This window comes from Octopus bimaculoides, chromosome 8 (assembly GCF_046866305.1).
Source record: "Octopus bimaculoides isolate indiv1 chromosome 8, ASM4686630v1, whole genome shotgun sequence".
Classification (NCBI taxonomy): Eukaryota; Metazoa; Mollusca; class Cephalopoda; order Octopoda; family Octopodidae; genus Octopus; species Octopus bimaculoides.
This window is the reverse complement of record NC_142935.1, coordinates 53932820-53958575: the sequence shown is the minus strand read 5'-3', so window position 1 is coordinate 53958575 and position 25756 is coordinate 53932820. Positions and strand designations below refer to the sequence as shown.

Genomic DNA, 25756 nt, shown 5'->3' with positions numbered 1-25756 from the left:
GAGTTTAGCTCAGAGAGGGATGGGTTCCACCAGGTTTTCTTGTCCTGGATATGCTGCATGGCTGCAGGGCCCCAACAACCCCCAAGGAGTTAAGGGACTTGTCAATGTCAGAACTGTGCATCTACCACAAGGTCAAACTCTTGTTATGGTGTGATGTTGTGTGCCTCAATGACCCTGAGAGCTATGCTAGTGAAACACAAGCTCCTTGCTGGGCAGGCCAAAGGAGAGAGGCAAAATTAATATGGACCACCTCTTTGCAAAGCTAAAATGGGTTTGCATAGGCCAAAACTCCCACCAAGTAAAAAAACCAAGAAGCATCAATGACAATTCAAGACATAGAGGTGGAAGGGATTCTCTCAGGGAAAGATATGAAGCAGAGAAGACAGCCCTGAGTGAAGAACAGTAGAGAAAAGTTGCTGATAGCCACGGTCCTTAAAGAGTAAAGAACTTTAATAAGTAAGGCCCAGGTGTAAGTAGCGTTAAACTGAGTAATATGTAAGGCCTACCATAAGTAGGTACACTTGTATTCGGGGTTAGGTTAACAGGATTTGTCTTAGGCAAAGTAGTTTGGTAAAAACCAGCACCACAACTCTATGATAAGCAACACCCACTTCATCAGTAACAACAATCAGTGACACATTCCAACTGTAATCTCCATTCCATGTCTTATATGTATGTGGTTGTATGATTAATTTATTTGTCAGATGGAATTGGTGGTGCTGAGATTCCGTCACTGTTTCTTCTGTAGACAGGATTAATCCAAGACAATACACTGAAGCATAAAGTATTTTGTATTGACATCAAGTCATAGCATACATAGATTAGTAACGTACCTCAAAACCTAGGGGGCACCCTGTATGCGCATCATACATATGCTTTAAAATGGCATTATATATAGAGTTGCAGGAAACTGTGCTTCATGCTTATCTGATGTTTTCAGTTTCAGTATTACTTTTTTTATTGTTCAGCACTGATAGACTCTTTACGAGCAACTCATTTTCTCTTCTATTTCATTCATATAGGTAATATCATTGGGGAAAGTATGAAGATGACAAAATAAATAGGAATAATAAATCACCTGTTAATTAGGAACAGTAATTCCATTTTCTAGGCAGATTGCCAGTTGTAGGTGTGGCTGTGGTATGAAGTTTGCATTCCTACCACATGTTGCCATGTTCAGCCAACCTTGGGCAGGTATCTTTTACTATAGTTTTGAGTCAGCCAAAGCTTTGTGAGTGGGTTTGGTAGGTGGAAAAAGAAAAAAAAGTTCATCATGTATATATAAGTATATTTATATATATATGTGTGCTCTTTTCTTTGCCTTAACATCACATGATAGTTGATGTGAGCATCAGCCATCAGCAAAAAACATGTCTGGTTATGGGGAAATATTACCTTAATTGAAAACAGGTAACAGTTGACAACAGGAAGAGCATCTGTTCATAGAAAACTCTGCCTCAACAAGTTTAATCTAATCTGTATGAGTATGGAAAAGTGAAAGGTAAAATGATGACGACGATGATCACTGTAAACTAAAGAACTACATATTTGTATGAACTCAACATTTTTGTTTTACTATGAAGAGATAAGCTCTCAGGAAGTTGATTTTGGTATAGTTTCTATTCTTGTTGGGATAAAATTTCACTTCATTTATGTTGCCAATACTGTTGAGAAAGGCATTCATTAAAATATAGAGCCTCATGCTTTGCTAAGTTAAAATTAATATTTTTAATTTGCTATAAATACTAGTGTCATGTTTTAAGTTGTTCTTGTTTATTTAGTTTCAGTTCAGCCCTAATTAGGTAAAAAAAAAAAACACCCCTTGTAATCAAAGATACCTAAGCCATAACCTTATTGTTTTTCACAGATAGGATATACCTAGGATTGCACTATCAAATATCCCACCATCATATTTTTAGATGGTGAGAGAGGTTTGAGAAAAAGTTAAGCCAATGTAAGAATAAAAGCACTCCATCTACGACTATCTCATCTGTTTTTTAAAGACATAGTGAATGTACCTCCAGCCCCCACCCCCACCTTACCTGATCTAAGGTTTCCTTTCTTAAAAATATAGAGTAATTTTGCCAATTTTCTAGCAAGTTGGGCTGCCACGTAGAGGCTCTCTCATTGTTTTATAGTTGTGTAGCACCAGGCCAGCTCTGATTGGGCTAACCTACAGTTCTCAATTAGTTGGTCCAGTAGAAAGATGCAACCCGCTATGCATTTTTCATATGCCAGTCAAGCTGAGGATTATAGCACATGCCAACAAATGCAGAATAATAGCAACTGCTATACCCTGAGTCCAACTTGCCCATAACTGATGTGGCCATCCTAACAATCTACCAGTGTACAGAAATACAGAAGTCCTTAACTAAAAAAAATAAATAAATAACAATAATAAAAAAATGTTCTCATGAGATAAAATTAATATTACATTGAGTTAACTAATAATACTTTAACAAATGTTTGCAGAAGAAATAGTGATGGAATCTCAGCACCACCAATTCCACCAGAAAAATAAATTAATCATACAGCTACATACATATAAGACATACATAGAAAGGAGTTCGCAGCTGGAATGTGTCACTGATGAAGTGAGTGGTGCTGGTCATAGAGTTGCGCCGGTTTTTACCAAAGTCCTTTCCGTAAAATATAAATGGATCTTCTTGAAAAGAAAGTTGGTAGTGGGGAGTATGCGGCGCATCCAGACTCACACTAAATATCAGTATAGTTAACACTTTAACATCTTGTATTTCACAAGGAGGCAGTTTCGGAGATGACTAACAGCTTTATTGCATTTGCTTTTAGTATTTTTACTTAATTCAAATCTTATCAGGAGATACTTTACTTATCAAACAGCGAAGTTTGATAAAATGCACATCAGCACAATACTAATGACGATTCAATCGACTTTATCTACACTAGCAAAATTGGTCTGGAAGAATTGTAATAAAAAGATTGAATACATTAAATTAATTAAGTATTCCCTCAACTCCACATACTGAGTTGAAGTTTCGTCAGGTGAGACAAAGCTTTGCCCTTCAAAATTGATAAGTAGTAGTAATGAACAGAATCGATTCAGTAAACTATTCCCTTCCACTGTCAAGTACCTTTTCACAGATGTTTCCAACCATGAGACCGCGGATCATTTGGTCTTAGGCCATGGATTATTCGGTAACGGACCGCACAGAAAGAACAAATTCTAAAATTTTGTTTCTATTTTATTGACTATCACAGTCTGCAGGTAACTTGCATTATATACATAATAATTAAATCATATATCTTATGCATTTCAATGTATTTCGTTATGCACGCGATTACCCGGTCAGTGGAAAAATTGTCTGGCTAACCGGTCCGAGGTGCAAAGATTGAAGACTGTTGCCCTATCACATCCCAAAGTTATCGCGGACTAAAATCCTTACGCAAACAGGAATCAATATAGAAGCTGGGTTGCTACACAAGTGGCAGCTAACGGTAGATAACTGTTGAGAACTTCCGGTGAAGAGCTCTTTATAACAACAGTTTGATTTGATAGTAGGTGGTTATTTTCTTGTCAAATTTTCGGAATATAAATATAAATCATGGATGAAGTTATGTTTGAATTTTTACACATGGAAATAATTAACTATGTTTACCGAACGGCGACAAAAGACGAGAAAGAAAACTGTATTTCACACCTAGAATCGTTAGGATTCCGTGTCGGACAATCGCTAGTGGAGCGCTTTACTCGCGACTGGCCCCGATATAAGGACGAACTAGACACTATGAAATTTATATGTAAAGACTTTTGGATGGCTGTATATAAAAAACAAGTGGATAACCTACGTACCAATCACATGGGAGTGTATGTATTGCTTGATAACCGTTTTCGTTTTCTTGTGCAGTTATCTTCAGGAAAGCAGTATCTTGAAAACGCCCCAAAATATTTAGCCATGTCTTGTGGTATTATACGTGGAGCCCTCTCCAATTTGGGAATCAACTGTGTAGTTACAGCTGAAGTTACAGTTATGCCATCGTGCAAATTCCAGATCCATATTCAAAGACTTTAGTGATGTAGTCATGCCTTTAGATAATGTTATCACAATCTCTCTGTCTTGTTGATTAGTATGTCGTGGTAATATTTATATTCCGGACATACGTAGTCGATGAACCAAGTTTTCTACTGTGTTACTGTGGAGATAGGATTACTCTTTATACATGCATTCTTTTTGAGTGTGTGTATCTATCTATCTATATATAACACAAAGAGAGTTGTTGCCATTTTGGAAACTAAAAAAAATATTGTAAAAATAACTTTCTTTTTAAAAAGATCCATTTATATTTTACGGAAAGCACTTTGGTAAAAACCGGCGCAACTCTGTAACCAGTATCACTCACTTCATCAGTAACAACAATCAGTGACACATTCCAGCTGCGATCTCCGTTCCATGTCTTATATGTATGTGGTTGTATGATTAATTTATTTGTCAGATGGAATTGGTGGTGCTGAGATTCCGTCACTATTTCTTCTGCAAACATTTGTTAAAATGTATTATTTGTTAACTCAATGTAATATTAATTTTATCTCATGAGAACATCTTTTTATTATTATTATGATTTATTTGTTTTTTGTTTTTTTTGTTAAGGACTTCTGTCCGTATGCTTTTTCCAGAAATATAATCCAGCCAGGGACAACAAGATCCAAACTTATCATCTATTTACTGAATGCTGACAATGCTTTACCACTATAAACAGCGTATCGAATCCTTCTGTTTGTATTTAAAGATAAGATTCATTTGTGATTAAGAATTACAGATCATTTGATTGGGTTGAATTTCTCACAAACAACAATGATTACTATTAAAATATCGGATGTCTATTTAGTTTAACTTTGCTCTTAAGTTCGAAGATCTTGCTATCTTCCGAAAGCTACCAGTTATATGTTAGTATTGAAATATTAACTTTTCTCAAATCTAATTATTATTATCGTTATTTTACTTTTTGTCCCAAGTTAGTCTTGGTCAAAAATACCTATGAGCAGAAATGATGTGTCATTATTTTTGGGATACAAAACTTCATTATCTAATGTGTTTCCTCCTACTTTTTTTTTTTTTAAAGCTGGTAGGGTGCGAGTTAAGAAAAGGTTTGGCTGTTATTTCTAGAAGTTGCGTGACCACACTGAAGCTCCCTCTTAGCAAGGGCACCAAGCGGATATTTTGTAACTGCTTCTTATTGTCGCCATAGTTGTACTAATTGATAGTTAAAATGAGAATTGTGTGTTAAAATCATTCCAAAATGCTTACCCTTTGGGAAAAGCTGCTCATATATTAGTTCAATAGAAAATAATGAGCCAGTGAAAAGCAATTAGGTATCGGTAGAATAATTTTTAAGTTACTAGTAGTTCTTTAGCAACAGAAATTTCATCAAGGTAGGAAACTCTTTCAGATTTCTCTCAACCCTAACTTTCATAAAAAGCATAACAATGTGAACGAAATTTCCATCCTTTTTAGTGGAAATAATGTGAAACTTCTTTACTGCAAAACCTTTGTAATAATCCACATGCAGGTTTTGTGATACAGGTACAATATCGTTTTTCTGAAACCATTGGTTTCAAAGTTTTTTTGAATTACTGATTTTCCCAACCAGAGGTGGTCAGCTTGGTTAACACACTCTAGATTAAACAGATATTAAATTTACTTGAATAATTAAATGAAATGCAGTTACTTGTACATAAGTGTTAATTAGTATGGATTATAAGTGATTCCAGACCATCACTGTCTGGACAGTAGGTGTTGTGCATGTATATATTTAGGGTAATGTGTAGAGATTTAGATGTGAAAAGTTGAAAAAAATGAAAACTCAACAGTTTTGTTAGATTATTAGGGAGTTTTATCTCAGATACTTAGAATGCCAAACATTATATTGTGATAGCTATAATTTGAAATTAGTACAAATGACAATTATATAATTTTTCTTTTAGTTAAAAATGTAATTCCTGTTATAAGGCATCATGTTTATACAACCATTATATGTTAAGATGAAATCATTATGTTTTTGTATTTGAAGAATGCTTCACAAGAACACAATTAAATCCATTTCATATTAACCTCTAAACCTTTTTTTCTAATGTATTTCTTTCACAATATTGATCTTTATTGATAGGTACAAAGAAATTGTGGAGAAATTGGTTACAGTAACTCGGAAACCCATCATAACTCCTTTGTCACCCTATTGTTCATTTTGACCAAGGGATAGCGCTACTGTCTTAGCTTCCCAGTAAGAATAATGGGTAAAGATCCAGATGGCACATGTTGGGGCTCCCATTCCGGGTACTTTTTCTGTTTAAGGGCAATGGCTGATTGACATCAAGCATCCAGGTAGATTTTGCAAAATATTTAACCCATTATTGGTCTTTTACAGAAACAAGGCCTTGTCAGTTTCAATGTTCAAAATAAAAATTTGACCATAAGCTGTGCTGGTGACACATAAAAGGTATCCGGTACACTCTGTGGAGTGGTTGGCATTAGGAAAGGCATCCAGCCTTAGAAACCAGCCCAAAACAAACTGGAGCCTGGTTACCAGTCTCCAGCATGCCAGTTAAAATCAAATCATCTAACCCATGCCATGAACATGGAAAACGGATGCTAAATGATGATGATGAATGTGCTCCCACCAGTCTCTCATACTTTAACTCATCTCCTAACATAAACCTGACAATCTTTCCCCACTTCATTGGAGTTCGTTGTCTTGCGAGCTGCATGATGACCTCACTGGTGCTGATGGTACAAAAAGAGCACCAAGTACTTGTTGTAAAGTGGTAGATTTCAGGAAGGATATCCAGCTATAGAAACCATACCAAAGTAGACACCAAAGTACGATGCAATCTTTGGCCCCCATCAAAACCTGTTAAACCATCCACAGGAACATGGATGTTAAATGATGATGATGAGGATGAAAGGAATTGTATATGCTGTTTGGATGTTGATTATCATTATTATTAATGGTAAACTTAAGGCAATGAGCTAGCAAATCATAAGTATGCTGAGCAAAAAATGCTTAGCAGCATGTCATCTGTCTTTACGTTCTGAGGTCAACTTTACCTTTCATCCTTTTGGGATCAATAAAATAAGTAGCAGTTGAGTACTGGTGTTGATGTAATCAACTTAACTCTTTCCTTGAAGTTGCTGGCCTTGTTCCAAAATTTGAAACCATTATTAATGGTAAACTAGTTTTTGTTGATGGTAATGGTTGTTTAACTCCTGTTGAACTCTGATTAAGTGAGTCTATCATCAATGATATTCCAGCCATCACTATACCAGCTTTTTATTTATCTCAAACAACATTATCTAATGTGTCCTTCTTTGTTTTGTTTTCATAAAACAGTAGGGTGTAATTTCTGGAAAATTTGTGCTGTTTCTCACAGATTGAGTGACCTTGTTGGTTCAATATTTGGTGATGTGTAGAAGATATTCAGCATGTCAGATATTTTAAGAACCATGACTTATTAGTTTGATCTGATAATCTTAGATTTTATATCTTCTTAAAGGTTTCTCTCTATTTCATAAATACCAGATTTTTTTTTTCTTTCTCAAGAGGTTAGCTTGGGTCCAACAGACTTGTGAGCAGAATTGTTCCAACATTTACAATCTTGTCTTTTGTTTTCAGACATAGCGTATTCAGTGTGCCCATCCTCTTTTTAAAGAAGGAAAAATAAGATTTGAGGAAGTTTTAGCTGCTAATTCTAATAAGTCAACCAACCACATACAAGCCCTCTTCTTACCTTATCTTTTTGCTTGTTATGTTATTCTAGTTGTTACAGATCACTTGATGGTTCAATACCGCAGGTAAAAATTTCTCCCTTCACTGCCTTGAAGCTAGGGACCACAGTTTCAAACAGGTCATGGCAACCACAAAAGACTTCATTGAAGGACTCAAGATCTGTATCAGGTAGAGTTGGAATAGTAAAGGAAAAGTGAGGACATTTATTACAAAATTTAGTTAAATAGATGTGGTTTCTAATAGTTCCTGCAACTAAACCAATGCTTAATAGAACTATTTTCTTCACTATAACTCTACCACTTCTGCCCAAGCCAATTCAGTGCATTAGCCTCTCCTTTTGTTGTTCCTACTTTAGCATTTAATCTAACCATATCGGACTGAAATATTTTACCTGTTATCCAACAACACAGTTATCCAACAACATCATTCTTAAAAAATAAAGAATCACATCATTGAAATCTCAAAGCTATGTTACAATGCATGGTTAATTTAAAACAATGTGAATATATAAGCATCACATTCTACAAAGTTATCTGAACACTGAAGGATTAAACAATAAACAGTTTCTGTAGTCATTCCTATTCCAAACTGCAGTACATGAATAACATTGATTTTTCAGAAACCTTTGGTTCCAAAGCTTTTCCAAGTTCCTTTGTCAACACACTCTAAATTAAACAAATATTAAATTTACTTAGATAATTAAATGAAATACAGGTACCTGTACATTAGTATAGGTGGAACAAGTTTATTAATACTTAATGTGCAAGGTACTAGTAAACTAGTCTGGCAAATGCAGAAAGTTGAAATTGTTACTCATAAATTAGTGCAGATTATAAGTACCTGTACTCTGGAATACCTTCCTGGGCCTTATTTTATCAACAAGCATCAACCTCACCAGTCAAAGACAGAAGTTCTCACATTACTGTAGCATATATATTAAAACTAAAATTTAAGGTTTTAGAAAGTTCATACAAATACAGATAATTACCGTATGGAAACACACAAAGAATGTTAACTTCACTTAAGCGTTTATTATATGGTGGTGAAATTTTCATTACTTGAAACTGAGGTGCAGCACAAATCTTGTCAGTGTCCAGGTCGCAGTTTTGAGCATTGAAAATTTTAATACCACATTACAAATAATAAATGTTTAAGTGAAGTTAATGGTCTTTGTGTATTTCTGAATGGCTGACCTGTGTCTTCTATGATGCAATTGTCTTAAATTCGACACACAGTCACAGATAAAAACGCTTGGTATGCAAGTACATCTCCGTAACATACTAATACTTGAATGTCTTAAAACACATATTAGTCATTATTCTGATTTACTCAAATATGATTAATAAAACAAGGTGAACAATTGTTATATATATATATATATATATATATATATATATACATACATACACATACATAGTTGTATATAACGATTCATGTGAGGCATACCAGTAACTTTATGTAATTTAATCAGGCACAGGTGTGACTGTGTGGTTAAGAAGCTTGCTTCTCAACCATGTGGTCTTGGGTACAGTCTCACTGCATGGTACCTTGGACCAGTGGTGGCTCATAGATAAAATTAGTTGGGGTGCTGCTTCAGAAAATGTTTAGCCATTGTTTTAATATTGTGTAAAAGGAAACAAACATATAAAAAGATAATTTATACATAAACTTGGTCGGTTTGCATTTTAGCCACTGCCAGGTAGTGTGTTTAATTTGTTCACTGAACACCATTGCAAATTGCCCCTTGTTTTTCAAAAATGCCCCCTAAATAACAAAATGGTAGTGGGGGGATCTGCCCTATTTTTCAAATCCTGGCAGCAACACTGTAGATGGAAGTAGGATAATAATCTAATTCTACACTTTATCACATTCAAGAATATGTTTTTAAGCACAATACATGCGAAGTCAAAAAGAAACATTACCTTTCACCAGCACACCAGGGTCAGCACTGCATGAACCACAGTGCTCTCTCTCCCTAGTGTGCAGCTTCCTATCTCGGACATGTGAGCATGTGTATAACAGCCAAACACCGCATCGCTAGAACTTTGAAGTGCACAGTTCTTTGCAAGGGTTTTTGTATTTTTTTTTTCATAAACTAGGGGATGGCTACTGACATTAAGCTTAAGGATTATATAATGTACAAGTATAAAGAGAGTCAAAGAAAAAAGGACTCATTTTATTAGATTTTATCAATAATATTGAGTGGATTTGATAGATGTAATCTGAAAGAACTGTCAAATATGTGTATGTGTATATATGTGAGTAAATTTGTATGTACTGTTGTCTTGACATTATGGCTGTAAATGAGTATCCTCTTCATACAAATGATGTTGCTCATTTCCAATCTTCCATGGAAAATATGTCTGGACATGGGGAAAATGTTACTTTGTTCAGAAACAGGTGAGGGTTGGCAACAGGAAGGACATCTGACTGTAGAAAATCTGCCTCACCAAATTCCATCTGATCCATTCAAGCATGGTAAAGTGGATGTCAAAACATTGATGATGAATTACAAATGCACCAGTTATCATTTTTTTCATTATTTATTCTCCAGTCTCCCAGAAAGTCAAAAAGATTGAGAAGTAGAGGTCAAAGAAGTCACACAAAAGTCATGAACTCTGCTTTTTATTTTTTTCTCAACTGTTATAAGCACAAGACCTGAAATTTTGTGTGAAGGGGCTAGTTAATTATAGTAACCCTGGTACTTGACTGGTACTTATTTTATTGACCCTGAAAGGATAAAAAGCAAAGCCAATCTTGTCAAAATTTGAACTCGGAATTTAAAGAGCCAGAAAAAATCCTGCTAGGCATTTTGTCTGGTGTAATAATGATTCTGTCAGCGTGCCACAGTTTCCTCAACTAAACTAATCCTTTCTTATTTTGGCATAAGGCCAGCAAACTCTGAGGATGGGGGAGTTGATTACACTGGCCCCAGTGTTCAATTGATACTTATTTTATCAACCCTGAAAGGATGAGAGGCAAAATCAGCCTTGGTAGAATTTGAACTTGGAATGTAAAGAGCTGGAAGAAATGCTGCTAAGCATTCTGTCCAGTTTCGTAGTGATGCTACCAGCTTGCCACCTTTTTTTTTCACTCAACTAAATGATAAAAGCAACTATCATCATCATCATTTAATGTCCGTTGTCCATGCTGACATGTGTTGGGCAGTTTGACAGGAGCTGAAAGGCTGTTTTTGCAAGGTTTCTACAGCTAGATTCCCTTCTTAATGCCAGCCACTTTACGGAGTGTATTGGGTGCTTTTACGCAGCACTGGCACTAGTGCTTTTTATGTGGCACCAGCACCTGCAAGACCACAAGATTAGGGTTGCAGGGGATGAGCTTGTGTGCAAGGGCAACCCCGCATTTACTTAGCTTGACATGTCTTTTCAAGCACAACAAACTGCCAGGTGTTTCATACAAGTAAATTTGTTACTCATTTTATACTCAGACCCAGATTGAATTTCTGAAATAATTTGAAATTCAGTAGATTCCTTTTTATGCTAACAAATCTCTTTATGTACTGAAACTTGGGAGTCTCAGTTGTTCCTTACATATTGGTGCCTTAGAAGTTATTCACATTCTTGGATATATGTGGGCTGCTGATTCCAAAATCAGCATCGTTTGACTTACCAACTCTAGTTAATTGTCTACTATTTTGATACAAAAATAATATTTATTTCCATTAAAACAATTCTGTCACTAAATCAGTTTGTGAAGGCGCATGACTCAGTGGTTAGAACGTCGGGCTCACAGTCATGAAGTAGTGTGTTCAATTCCTGGACCATGCTGTGTTCTTGAGCAAGACACTTTAGTTCACGTTGCTCAAGTTCACTCAGCTGTAGAAATGAGTTGTACTGGCCTCTGTCTTTTCTGTGGGTAACATTGGTGGCATGGAGAGGGGAGGTTGGTATGCATGGGAGACTGCTGGTCTTCCAGAAACGACCTTGCCCGGACTTGTGTCTCAGAGGGAAGCTTTGTAGGTGCATTCCCACATTCAATCAGTTTATTTCATCACTGAAGTTTAGAGACTACTTAACCTACTTCTGCAGACATCCTCATCGTTTTAATGTCCACTTTTCCATGCTTGCATGGGTCACATAGACATTAGTGGGGTAGATTTTCTACAGCTGGATGCCCTGCCTGTCATCAACCCTCACCTGTTTTTAAGCAAGGTTAATATTTCTCCATGCTCAGATGTATTTTTTCAGAATATTGGAAATGAATGATGTTGCTTGTATGACAGATACTCATTCACAACTATCATATGATGTCTGGACAAGGAGACACACACATGCATATATATAAATATGTGTGTATGTATGTGTATATAGATATGTGTGCCTGTGTATATGATGGGCATCTTTCAGTTTTTATATCAGTTCCACTCACAAAGCTTTGGTCAGCTTGGATTTATAGTAGAAGACACTTGCCCAAGGTGCCATGCAGTGGGTAGGATCATGTGGTTTAAAAGCAAACTTATCAACCACATGCATGTTGCATACACAACCTACTTATAGATACTTATTTCTTTAGCTTAGAATAAACCCTGTTATGAAAGGTGTTTCAACTGTAACTCTCCAGTTTTTGTTTTGTGTCCCACCACACTGTTCATCATAATCATCATTTAATGTCCTCTTTCCATGCTGGCATGGGTTGGACGGTTTGACTGAGGACTGGCGAGCCAGATGGCTGCACCAGGCTCCAATCTGATCTGGCAGAGTTTCTACAGCTGAATGCCCTTCCTAACACCAACCACTCCAAGAGTGTAGTGGATGCTTTTTACATGCCACATGCATGAGGGCCAGTCAGGCAGTACTGGCAACGGCCATGCTCAAATGGTGTTTTTTACATGCCACCTGCATAGGAGCCAGTCCAGCAACATGGGCAACGACCTCACTTGAATGTTGTTTTTCACATGCCACCGGCACAAGTGATAGTAAGGTGACACTAGTAATAATCATGCTCAAATGGTACTTTTTACGTGCCACCGGCGTGGGAGCCAGTCAGCTGCTCTGGTAACAATCGCGCTCCACTGGCATGGATGCCAGTCACGTGGTTCTGTCATCAAATTTGATTTCAATTTCATTATGATTTATTGGAGATTCAGCTGGCTGGTACTGGTGCCACATAAAAGCACTCACACTACTATGTAAAGTGATTGGTGCTAGGAAGGGCATCCAGCCATGAAAACCATGCCAAAACAAACCTCACCAGTGCTGGTGCCATGTAAAAAGCACCCAGTCACTTCTGTAAAGTGGTTGGCATTAGGAAAGGCATCTGGCTGTGAAAACCATGCCAAAACAGACATTGTCAGTGCTGGTGGCATATGAAATGCACTCAGTCCACTGTGTAAAATGGTTGGTGTTAGGGCTTCTAGCTGTAAAAACCATGCCAAAGCAGACAGTCCTCTGGCTAGCCAGTTCCCTTTCAAACCATCCGATCCATACCAGCATGGAAGACAGATGTTAAATGATGATGATGATGAGGAGGAGGAGGAGAAGAACCCAGTAGGTCAACTTTCATTAAGAGAACCTATGATTGAAAGTAATCCAGCCAGGACTAGTCCATCTTTTTAGAGGTAACTAGGACTACATTATCTAATTTATACTACTCTACTTCTTAAGGTGAAAATGGGCTGTGATTTGAAGAATGTTTCCTGCAGGTCAAATAACAATTATATAGAGGCTTCCATACATATTTGTAAATATATTAGTTGCCAAATAATATTTGAACTGTTTTTGCTATCAGTTTGTGTCTTGAATCTATTTAAATTCTTAATGAAGGTTATATTCATATCCTTTGCCTCATTTATTACACTTAAATATTAACTCAGGTTATTGACTTCTCTGTTTCCTGATAGTTCCAATATCAAATTTTTTGAAATTCTTTTTGTTAGTGGCTCTGCATACTTTTAAAAGTCATTGCTTGCATAATCTTTATAAGCGCAAGATTTCTAAATATAGGTACAGACATAGCTGTGTGGTAAGAAGTTTGCTTCCCAACCACATGGTTCTGGGTTCTGTCCCCTGCATGGCACCTTGAGCAAGTGTTTACTATAGGCTCCTTTTGACCAACACCTTGTGAATGGATTTGATAGACAGAAACTGAATGATGCTTATATATGTGTGTGTATTTGTGATTGTATCCCACCACCACTTGACAACCGATGCTGGTTTGTTTACATCCCTGTAGCTTAGTGTTTGCCGCATTATAGATCAGTAGAATAAATACCAGGCTTTAAAAAAATTTAAGCACCGGGGTTGATTTGTTTGGTTTCACCCTTCAAGATGGTGCCTTAACAAGGCTGCAGACCAGTAACTGAAGCAAATAAAAGACATCACTGAACAATACAATTTTAATTCAAATCTCAGATTTGACTTTGATTAATTTGGGGGCACAGAATCCCAAAATCACATTGTCTTTTTCCTGTCACATCAATTTTTGTTTGTTCTACGGCATACCTTTATTTTTAATAAATATTGGTAAAAGTACTTAATTACTATATTTTGGTGCTTTAGCAGTAAAACCTAATTTGGGGGAGACTGAGCCCAAATATATTATCAGTTCTAGTTTTGCAGACACAGAATGCTCCTTTATTATATGTTGATGTAATCACTCATACTGAAATTTGTTGATTCAGTTGCACTTTACACGTTGGTGCCTTAGAAGTTAGACATATTCTAATGTGCATTTTGGGTGCTGATTACCAAAATGACACCACTTTTGACATTGCAATTTTAATTATTTTACAAAAATACCACCATCATTATTTGATATTTTGTCTTCTGAGGCTGGCATGGATTGGATGGTTTGACAGGGTCTGACAAGTCGGAGGACTGCATCAATGAGCTCCAGTGCCAACTTTGGCATGGTTTCTACAGCTGGATGCCCTTCCTCATGTCAACCACTTTACCGAGTGTACAGAATGCTTTATTTCATGCCACCAGCACTAGTGAGGTTGCTAAGTAACTTGCAAGGTGTAAAAAAAGATCTGCCACCTCAACTCAGTTGAGGTGTAGTTGAGAGGGAAGTGACTTTATTCTTGGTTTTGAAAGGTTAAAGTATGATTGAGAGCAACTAGAAAGTGAAATAAAGATGATGGTGACAAGTTGTTAGGGCATACTTCCAAGGTACAAGGTGAATGCTACTAATATATTAAATTAACCACGTATTATTTATTTCCCCATCCTCACCCTCTCTTGTAAAATGTGAGTAGTCATATAGGTCCTTTACAGCATGCAACCTCTTCTGTTCCTGCCCTTTTCTCTCATGATTAATCCCTCTCTACTTCTTATTCTAGCATAAAGTCCCCCCCCCCCTTACCACACACGATTTGTAGTCTTGCAAGCTACTTCTAGTGCTGTGGGCATGAAATAAAAAAAAAAAACAGCACCCAGTTCACACTATAAAGTGGTTGGTATTAGAAAGGGCATCCAGCTGTAGAAACCATGTCAAAAAGACACTGGAGTGTCAGATCCTGATTGTTGGCCAGTGATATGTTTTCACAGATGATGAAGAATGTTACATATTCCTTCTGATAAATCCATCAGAAAGAATATGTAACATTCATCCTTTCCCAAAAGTATTTAACAATCTAACTGGGACAATACTAACTGGAATTGTTAGGTGTTCACCAGGATTTACACAAGAGTTGTTGAACCACTCTAACACACAAAATTCCATACATTATGACATCAGATCTCTCTTTCCAGGTGGGAAACACATGTATCTTCTCTTTAGAAAGACATCTGTTCCTATCTCTATTATACTTTCTCCTTTCAATAATCTACCCCAAAGCAGATCAGGGTCTTGTTTTGTTTTGTCTTGTCTTGGTGACATCACTAGTACTGGTGCCACATAAATAATACCCAGTCGATACTGTAAAGTGACTGGCATTAGGAAAGGCATCCAGCTGTAGAAAATATGTCAATGCAAACACTGGACACATGGCACAGTTCTCTGGCTCGATAGTTCATGTTAAACTATCCAACTCATGCCAGCATGGAAAATGGTCATTAAACAACGATGGTGATGACACTTGTGACATACCATGACTGTGGAAGTTCAGAGAACAAATCATCACATAAACAATAACAAGATTACTAAAACAATTTATTGTTATTCGTATAAACACTTAAAACGTATTGACAAGTATATAAAGTACTTCTGAAATCACATCTATTTAGAGTAAATAGTCATAATAAATTATTTTTTTAATATTAAAATTTTGTAAATGGTTGACAGAATATTTCTCATTGTAAAAGTCTTTTTTTTTATTTACTACTGATGTCATCAGCTAATGGTAGAATAGTACACCAGATTGAATTCTTTGTTGTATTCAGATGTGTTCCTTTATATACAGAGTTCAACTTTGCCCTTCATCCGTCTGGGGTGGGGTTTGTAAAGTAAGTGCCAGACATATAATGAGGTTGATTAAATTGACTACAGCCCTTCTTCTATAATGTACAGCATGGTGCCTAGTTAGAAACCATTAACTTAACCATTCAAATAGATTTATGTGTGTATATACATACAATCATCATCATCATCATCGTTTAACGTCCGCTTTCCATGCTAGCATGGGTTGGACGATTTGACTGAGGACTGGTGAAACCGGATGGCAACACCAGGCTCCAGTCTGATTTGGCAGAGTTTCTACAGCTGGATGCCCTTCCTAACGCCAACCACTCAGAGAGTGTAGTGGGTGCTTTTACGTGTCACCCGCACGAAAACGGCCACGCTCGAAATGGTGTCTTTTATGTGCCACCCGCACAAGCCAGTCCAGGGGCACTGGCAACGATCTCACTCGAAAATCCTACGGGAGCCAGTCAGGCGGTACTGGCAACGGCCATGCTCAAAATGGTGCATCTCATGTGCCACCCGCACAAGAACCAGTCCAGGGGCACTGGCAACGATCTTACTTGGCTTGCCGGGTCTTCTCACGCACAGCACATTTCCAAAGGTCTCGGTCAGTAGTCATCGCCTCGGTGAGGCCCAATGTACGAAGGTCTTGCCTCACCACCTCAGCCCAAGTCTTCCTGGGCCTACCTCTTCCACGGGTTCCCTCAACTGTTAGGGTGTGGCACTTTTTCACGCAGCTATCCTCATCCATTCTCACCACATGTCCATACCAGCGCAATCGTCTCTCTTGCACGCCACAACTGATGCTTCTAATGTTGATATATATATATATATATATGTATGTATGTAGATATTAATATTTGTTTTTATGTTCAGTTATAATAAAAACCATTTTACATTAATATAATGGGTTACTCTATATTACTGTAGAGGACAAATTTACTATTCTTAAACGAGAATATTACTGATAGTGACTTTGAAGTTTCAACCAGTTAAGCCATCACTGGACTACCAATGGCTTAGCTGGCCGGACTTTGAAGTCCCTATCAACAACATTCTTGTTTATATATATGGATTTGGTAGATGGAAACTGAAAGAAGCCCATCATATATATATATATGTGTGTTTGTGTTTGTCCTCCCAACATTGCTTGACAACCGATGCTGGTGTGTTTACGTCCCCGTAACTTAGTGCTTCGGCAATAGAGACCGATAAAATAAGTACTAGGCTTACAAAGAATAAGTCCTGGGGTCGATTTGCTCGACTAAATGCGGTGCTCCAGCATGGCCACAGTCAAATGACTGAAACAAGTAAAAGAGAGTAAAAAGAGTATACCCATGCCAGCATGGAAAGCAGACGTTAAATGATGATGATATATAAATACATTGGGTTGGCAAGAAAGTAATTTTGTTTTTTTTAGTTTGAAATAAAAGTCAATTTTTTTCATACAAAGAATTTAATCAATTATATATTTTCCATTTTGTTCAATGACCTTTTGCCATCTTTCTGGCAACTTCATGATTCCACGCTCACAGAACTTCAGGTCCTTATCAGCCAAAATCTGAAAGTTTTACCATTCAAAGAATTTTGCAAACTTCTAAATAAATGGTAATCTGATGGTGCAAGGTCAGGGCTATATGGTGGATGTGACATCACTTCTCAATCAAGCTCCAATAAGTTTTAACGAGTTAGCAAAGACGTGTGTTGTCTAGCATTGTCATGGTGGAACATGATTCCTTTACGATTTGCCAATTCTGGCCATTTTTCTTTGATTGTTTCCTCCAGTTTCATTAGTTGTTGACAGTAACCATCTGAACTGATCATTTGGTTCCTTGGAAGCAACTCAAAATACACAACACCTTTGTAATCCCACCAAATTGACAGCATGACCATTTTTTTATGCAATTTAGCTTTTGATGTGGTTTGTGCTGGTTAATTATGGTTGGATCATGATTGTTTTTGATTGATATTATTGTAGATAATCCATTTTTCATCACCAGTGATGATTTGTTACAACAAAGGTCATTTTCATTGTGTTTGAGATGCATATCGCAATTATTGATTCATTAAGTGAATCTCTTTCAATTTATGAGGAATCCAAATGTTGAGCTTCAAGACATTTTAAGTGATTTTCAATTGTTGTGTGATACATTTAACCTCTCTGCAATCTCTTGGACAGTTATATGACAATCAGATTTCAATTATGACTTTGATTTGGTCATCAACTTCAGTAGGTTAACCAGAATGCTGGTCATCTTTGAGTGAAAAATCTCCAGAACAGAATTTTAAAAACCATTTCTGACATGTGCATCCTGTTAAGCAATCAACACCATAAACTTCATATATCTCTTTGTGAAACTCAGTATCTTTCTTGCCTTTACAGAAATAAAAAAAAGCAAAATATGTTGAAAATGTTTGTTTTTGCACTCCATGTTAAAATGGACACTGAACAGCTGTAAACAAAATTACATGCAATTTGCTTCTAAAGTAAGCTAAAAGTAATGGCTATCAAATATCAAAAGGAAAAAACCATAACATTGACAAAAGTTATTAAAAAAAATTGTAACTCTATTTGCAAAAAACAAAATTACTTTCTTGTCAACCCTATATATATATAGAGAGAGAGAGAAAGAGAGGGATGGATCATTTCAGTTTTTGTACTATAGGATATAACTTGCGTGATATGTCTCCCTTAATAGCCATCACAGCTCTGCATATCACCCTCCAAACACAACTTGTGTAACTAGTAGATAAATGGTATCAGATATCTAGTATCTAATCACTCAGATCCATAGCCTAGCTTCATCTTAGATACACTCAATCAGTCCCACTATCGCTATACTGCATCTCACAGCATCATCCTTAATCCTTTAGCATTAAGATTTCTTTCTCAAATGTGATGCTTATTTATTCTTTTACTTGTTTCAGTCATTTGACTGCAGCCATGCTGGAGCACTGCCTTAAAGGGATTTTAGTTTAAGGTATCTACCCTAGGACATATTCTTTGCAATCAGTATCTTTTGCTGAATCGCTAAGTTACAGGGGCATAAACATACCAACATTGGTTGTCAAGCAGTTGGGGGAGGGGGCAAGGCCAGACACAAAGATACACATATAAATAAATATACGAGGTCTGATCAATAAGTATCCGGACTGGTACTATAAAAACAAAACTACAACACGTATCAATTTGGCATTTAATCTCCTTCAAAGTAGTTCCCTTCGGAAGCCACACGCTTAATCCAGTGCTGTTTGCATTGATGGAAACATCCCTGGAACTCGTTTTCTGGGATAATCAGCAGCTGCCTCGTCGCATTCATTTTGATTTCCTTGACGTCCTGAAATCTTCCCTTCAAGCAGGATTTGATTTTTGGAAAGAAGGAAAAGTCGCAAGGGGCAAGATCTGGGAAATATTGTGGCTCTTAGACCTGGAGAATGCTGTGCCTAGCTGAAAACTGCTCCACAACCTGTGCTTAATGGACAGATGCATTGTCATGATGCAACTGCCACTTACTGGATGCATGCAACTGTGGCCTTTTCTGACGAATAGCATCCTGCAAACACCGCAAAACGTTACAGTAGTACTCCTTGTTTACTGTCTGACCAGGTGGAGTATATTCATGATGAACAATCCCCTTATAGGCGAAGAATACGGTCAACAGTGTCTTTACATTTGTTTCAATTCTTTTGTCTCGGAGAGGTTGGGGTCTTTCACTGCAAAGACTGAGCCTTTGTTTCAGGGTCATAGCCATAGACCCACGGTTCATCACCTGTTATGACCATTTTCAAAAAGTTTTCATCGTTCTCCACACAATCAAGATCTTGTACAACTGAAACCCGGGTGTCTTTTTGGTCAGATGAAAGCAGTTTTGGCACAAACTTGGCAGACATGAGTCTCATACCCAAATCTTCAGTGATAAAGAACTGAACTGAAACTTATCTGTACATTCTCCGATAACTCATAGATGGTGATTTGATGATTTCCCCTCACAGCAGCACACAAATCTGTGATGATTTTTCAGTTCTGCTGGTTGCGGGTCTCCCAGAACATCACTATCGACATTATTCAGCCATCTTGGAAACATCTGAACCTCTTGTACGCTTGTGTGCAGTCATACACTCCTCTCCATACACTTTCTACAACTTTGCATAGACCTCTGAGAAGGTATCACCATGCTTTTGGCTAAATTTGATGCAGATTCTCTGCTTGAATTTCTCTATCATGGTCAACGCAATGATCTTACGCTACACACATTCCTTCCAAGCACTGCTGCTGTAAACAGCGGAGGTGAGCTAGAATGTTAAAACTTACTGTGCATGCACAGCAAAGTTCAAGGTCAATCTGTGCCAAGCATCTTCACTCTGTGTGCTTTAGCTTTGTTACTATGGCAACAGTCCGGATACTCATTGATCAGACCACCTATATATATACACACACATACACAACGGGCTTCTTTCAGTTTTCATTTACCAAATCCACTCAAAAAGCTTTGGTCAGCCCGAGGCTATAGTAAAAGACACTTGCCCAAGGTGCCATGCAATGGGACAGAACTTGGAATCATGTGGTTGGGAAGCAAGCTTCTTACCACAGCCATGCTTGCACCTATTAACCACATTATTTTGTAGCTTCAAAATTTTAATGGTGTATTTGTATATTTTTAGACTGACATTGTAGGGTAGGTGTGAGAGGTTGGATCTGGTTAGATTTAACATAAAACAAGTAGAATATTTGGGCCAGATATGGCTGGATTAAATGCGAAAGGGTTAATTATACATAATACGAACTAAACTTCCCCTGTAAACATTCTATTTGCAACACTGCTGAATGGTTACATACTCAGCTTTACAACCCTGAGATCTTGAGTTGAACCAAGCCTAATAAGTGAAGTTAAGTAGATAGAAACTGTGTTGAAGCGTGAACTGTGTTAAGGCGGCGAGATGGCAGAAACGTTAGCATGTCGGGCGAAATGCTTAACAGTATTTCGTCTGCCGCTACGCTCTGAGTTCAAATTCCGCCGAGGTCGACTTTGCCTTTCATCTTTCCGGGGTCAATTAAATAAGTACCAGTTATGCACAGGGGTCGATATAATCGACTTAATCCATTTGTTTGTCCCCTCTGTGTGTAGCCCCTTGTGGGCAGTAAAGGAAAAATAAACTGTATTGAAGCTTAACACATAAACTATATAACTTAAAAGGTTAGTTTTGTCACATATATTGAGATCATTATGAGAGATCATTTGTCCTAGAATTCGTGGAGAGATATTGAGAAATTAAATTGTGTTTATTATGCATAGACAAGTTGTAGCACAATATATACTGGCACTCTGTTGGTTATGACGACAAAGGTTCCAGTTGATCTGATCAACAGAACAGCCTTCTTGTGAAATTAACATGCAAGAGGCTGAGCACTCCACAGACACTTGTATCCTTAATGTAGTTCTCAGGGAGATTCAGCGTGACACAATGTGACAAGATTGGCCCTTTGAAATACAGGTGCAACTCATTTTTGCCAGGTGAATGGATTGGAGCAATGTGAAATACAGTGTCTTGTTCAAGAACACAATATGTTGCTGGGAATTGAACTCAGGACCTAACAATCATGAGCTGAATATCCTAACCACTAAGCCATGTGCCTTTACATAGCACAATATGTGTGTGTGTGGCAAATGTTTCTTTGCTCTGTTAAAACTACCCCAGAGCCATATCCCCATTCAAGGATGTTTTCAAGCTTAACTGTTCATGGAGGTAGTTGTATGTTTAGTGGGAGGAGTGTCCAAATTACACGTGAATAAGATGAGCGTTTGTAGCAGGTTATGGAAAAATGGCAGAGTTTTAATCTGCAAGTACTGTGATGCTAAAAGTGTCAAACGAAATTGAAGTACAGAAAGAAGAGTACAGTGGGGTGTCATACACCAACTATAAGAGTACACCCTAATAGTCAACAAAAGTCTCATCGATACACCATGCAATGAAAAAGTCTGACAGAAAACTTTCAATCCATAAAACAAATGGAAGCAACTGTCTGAGAATGTATGGTTAAGAAGTTGGCTTTCCAACCATATGGTTTCATACTATAGCCCAAGACCGTCCAAAGCCTTGAGAGTGGATTTTGGATTTGGTGGATGGAAACTAAAAGAAGCCCAAAGTATATATATTTATATATGTGCATGTGTGTATTTGTGCCTCTTTGTCCTGACATAATGTAATAGTCGTAACTAAGTGTCACTATCATACAAATAGTTGTTTGTTCCTAATATTCTGTGAAAACATGTCAGGCCATAGGAGAGGGTTGGTGACAGGAAGAGCATCCAACTGTACAAAATCTGCCTCAATAAACTCTGTCTGACCCATGCAAGCATGGAAAAGTGGACATCAAAAGGTGATGATATCACAATGATAAATATCAATTTCTCTAATAATCAAGGGTCAGGCAAATAAGATCATGCTAGGAACATCTAAGCAGAGAAAACTCTAGAATCTTATCCATTTGGCTAATGAGACAAAATAATAATAATAATGGTTCCTAACAAGGCAATAAAATTTAAAGATAGCATGTAGTTTATTTAATCAACACCCTCATAATTGATTAATCAACAACAACAATATCTATGATGACAATCTTCAAAATAATTTAAATTCATTCTGGAATATCATTAAGGTTCAAATGAAACTGAAGATAACAAACCCAGATTCACCCTAACCCCAAGTATGGATAATAACAACAGCAGCAAGTCATAAAAAAGCAACAAAATAAAAACATTGTCTTTTGGAGGTCACAGCCAATTGTAATTCATTACAGTATAGGAACTGATATAAAATTTAGGATAGATTTGGAAATATCGCAATAAAAAACTATGTAAAGAAAATGACGATTATTTTGACACTAGACTATGGGATATAATGTATATATTATACGAATGTTTGTATGTGTTTAATGGTAAGCGAGATTAGAGATTTCATTGAGCCATCTTCATATTAAGATTGATTGTACCTGTCAACTCGGTCTCAGTATGTTGTCTATGAAGCTGTCAGCTGATAATTTTAATTACTAATAATTACATTACAAATTCTAGAATAGTTTTGTCAGTAAAATGAATTCAGTTGCCAGAAGATACATTAATTTAGAGACAACTGAATATAGACGGAATAAAAGATCAAATGAAATATGTGTGAAGTTTTTGTAACAGGGTCGAGTTGTTGACAAACACAAGGTTTAATTTTCTTTTTTGCTTCTGCTTTCTGTTTTAAGGATTCATTCAGATATTTTCCATCATTTCTTGGTTTTTCTTGTGGTTCTGGATTTCTTCTCTGTAGGAGCAGGCTGTTTGCATTTTTCACTGGTTGGTGATGTCTGAAAGATCTGATATGTACTGTTGTTAAGGCAACTAAACAACATGCAATAGACAATGAAACTGAACCAGCAACCCAAAATCTTAACTCAAATAAACACTGCAACATGTATTGACTACTTTCTTTTTTGTTTAGAAACTGTAACATTTGGTTAAAAAAACACACACACATATATATATATATATACATCACCTTCATCATTTTTAATCTCCATTATTTCATGCTTACATGAACAAGAAGAAACTTGTTGAGAGAGATCTTTCTTTTAAATATTTTATAGCCAGAAGATCTTCTTGTTGTCAAATCACATCTGTTTCCTAGCAATTAATATTTCCCCAACTCCACTGTGGTCGACTTTGCCTTTCATCCTTTCAGGGTCGATAAAATAAGTACCAGTTGAGTACTGGAGGCGATACAACCGACTTACCTCTTTCCCATAATTGCTGGCCTTGTGCCAAAATTTGAAATCAATATTTCCCCAAGTTCTTTGAACAATTACTTGATTTTCCTGGTACAAATGTTAAGACACAAACACACTAATTTATATGATCGGTTTCCAGCAACCAATTCACTCACACTGCATTGGTCAGCCCATTGCAATGTAGTTCTGAAGCAAATGTCTTAGCCAGACAGCCACACACACTTTCTAACCACGTGATTTCAGGTGAAGCCCATTATGTAGCACCACCTTTGGCAAGTGTCTTCAACTATAGTCACAGGTCAACCAAAGCTGTGTAAGTGGATAAGGTCGATGGAAACTGAAAGAAACCTGTGGTATGTGTGTGTGATAGATCGGTAGATAAATATAGGTGCAAGTGTGGCTATGTGCTAAGAAGTCTGCTTCCCAACCACATGGTTCTGGGTTCAGTTCCACTGTGTGACACCTTGGGCAAGAGTCTTCTATTATAGCCCAGGGCTGATCAAAGCTTTGTGAATGGATTTGGTAGACAGACACTGAAAGGAACTCATTGTGTGTGTGTGTGTATATATATATATATATATATATACACACACACACACACACACATACCATATTTTAACGTGTATAATGAACCCTTTTTTGTCAAAAATTAGGTTAAAAATATATGGGAGTTTCTTATACATGGACAGTATCATAATCTCTTAGAAAACCTTTTTTCCAAATTTTAAGCCCCCAAAATTAGGGGGTTCCTTATACACATTAAAATACAGTATATATATATGTTTATATTTATATGTGTGTATCTTTACAGCCATGACTGCACATGATCCCCTAAGTTCTGCCAATCTATTGCCCTGAATGAATACTTTTTTTTTTATTAACCCTGAAGGAATGGAAAGCAAAAGTGACACCCACAGGACTTGAACTTGGAGCATAGAAAGCCACAACAAATATCTCAAAGCATTCTATTCGACCATCAATCCGCATCTTAACATTAACTTACATAAAACTAAGGTTTCTTTTGTCATTTACATTCACCTCCTTGTACCTTGAGGATATGCCCTAGCACGACTGCCATCTCTCTTTCTCTCTCCCCACCAACTTTAACTGGGGTAATCATGTATCTCCTTGACAGCAAAAAACCTGTTTCTGTCAATAACCCCCCATCACTTGACACAAAGCCACCACCCTCAATACCACTACTCCTCTCAGTTGAGGGTGTCTTTGTCTTGCAAGGTACATAGTGACCTACCAGTGCTGGTACCACGTAAAAAGCACCCAGTGTATTCTGCAAGGTGGTCAGTATTAGAAAGGACATCCAGCTGAAGAAACCATGCCAAAGCAGACAACGGAGCTTGACACAGTCCTCTGGCTTGCTAGCTCCTGTTGAACCACCCAAATCACACCAGCATGGAAGACAGATGTTGAATGATGATAACAATGATGCTGATGTAACGGCTTAATATTGCATGAGAAAGGAAGAATTGTGACATTTATACCTTTCTTAAGAGCATTAATAAAAACAGTGAGGTATTTTGGCTGTCTCTCCCTCTGGACAGGACTTTCCAACTTGTTTTCCAAAATTCACCAGTTTAATTCACGTGTAATAAACTGATGTCCTAATTACAGGTAGATTCTTCTTTCATGTGCTAAATTCTACTGAATTGTGAGCCAAAAAAGACAAAAAGACTTTACACACCACACACTCACTCTCACTAAACTCTTTGCATTTAAACTAGCCGTATTCGGTTCAAACTGGCCAGATTTGACCTCTCTCACTTATCCTACAATGCCATTCTAAAAATAAACAATCACATCATTGAAACCTTGAAGTTACAAGATAATGCATGAATTAATTCAAAAGAA

At 37.1% G+C, this 25756-nt stretch overlaps 2 protein-coding genes across 4 annotated transcripts in view; one reads left to right on the top strand and one right to left on the bottom strand.

The window, feature by feature from the left end:
- The first annotated feature begins 2575 nt into the window (after window positions 1-2575).
- Window positions 2576-6093, top strand: LOC106875750 (trafficking protein particle complex subunit 6b). The gene has a single exon (XM_014924004.3). The coding sequence runs from the start codon at window positions 3582-3584 to the stop codon at window positions 4047-4049; it is 468 nt and encodes a 155-aa protein (XP_014779490.1). The 5' UTR covers window positions 2576-3581; the 3' UTR covers window positions 4050-6093.
- A 17058-nt stretch (window positions 6094-23151) lies between these two features.
- LOC106875749 (uncharacterized) overlaps window positions 23152-25756 on the bottom strand; it is a 51355-nt gene continuing 48750 nt past the window's right edge. For all 3 annotated transcript variants that reach the window (XM_014923999.3, XM_014924002.3, XM_014924000.3), the window contains one exon: window positions 23152-23486. In XM_014923999.3, the coding sequence (XP_014779485.1) occupies window positions 23390-23486 (97 nt within the window). In that variant the 3' untranslated portion in view covers window positions 23152-23389. The remainder of the gene's footprint in view (window positions 23487-25756) is intronic.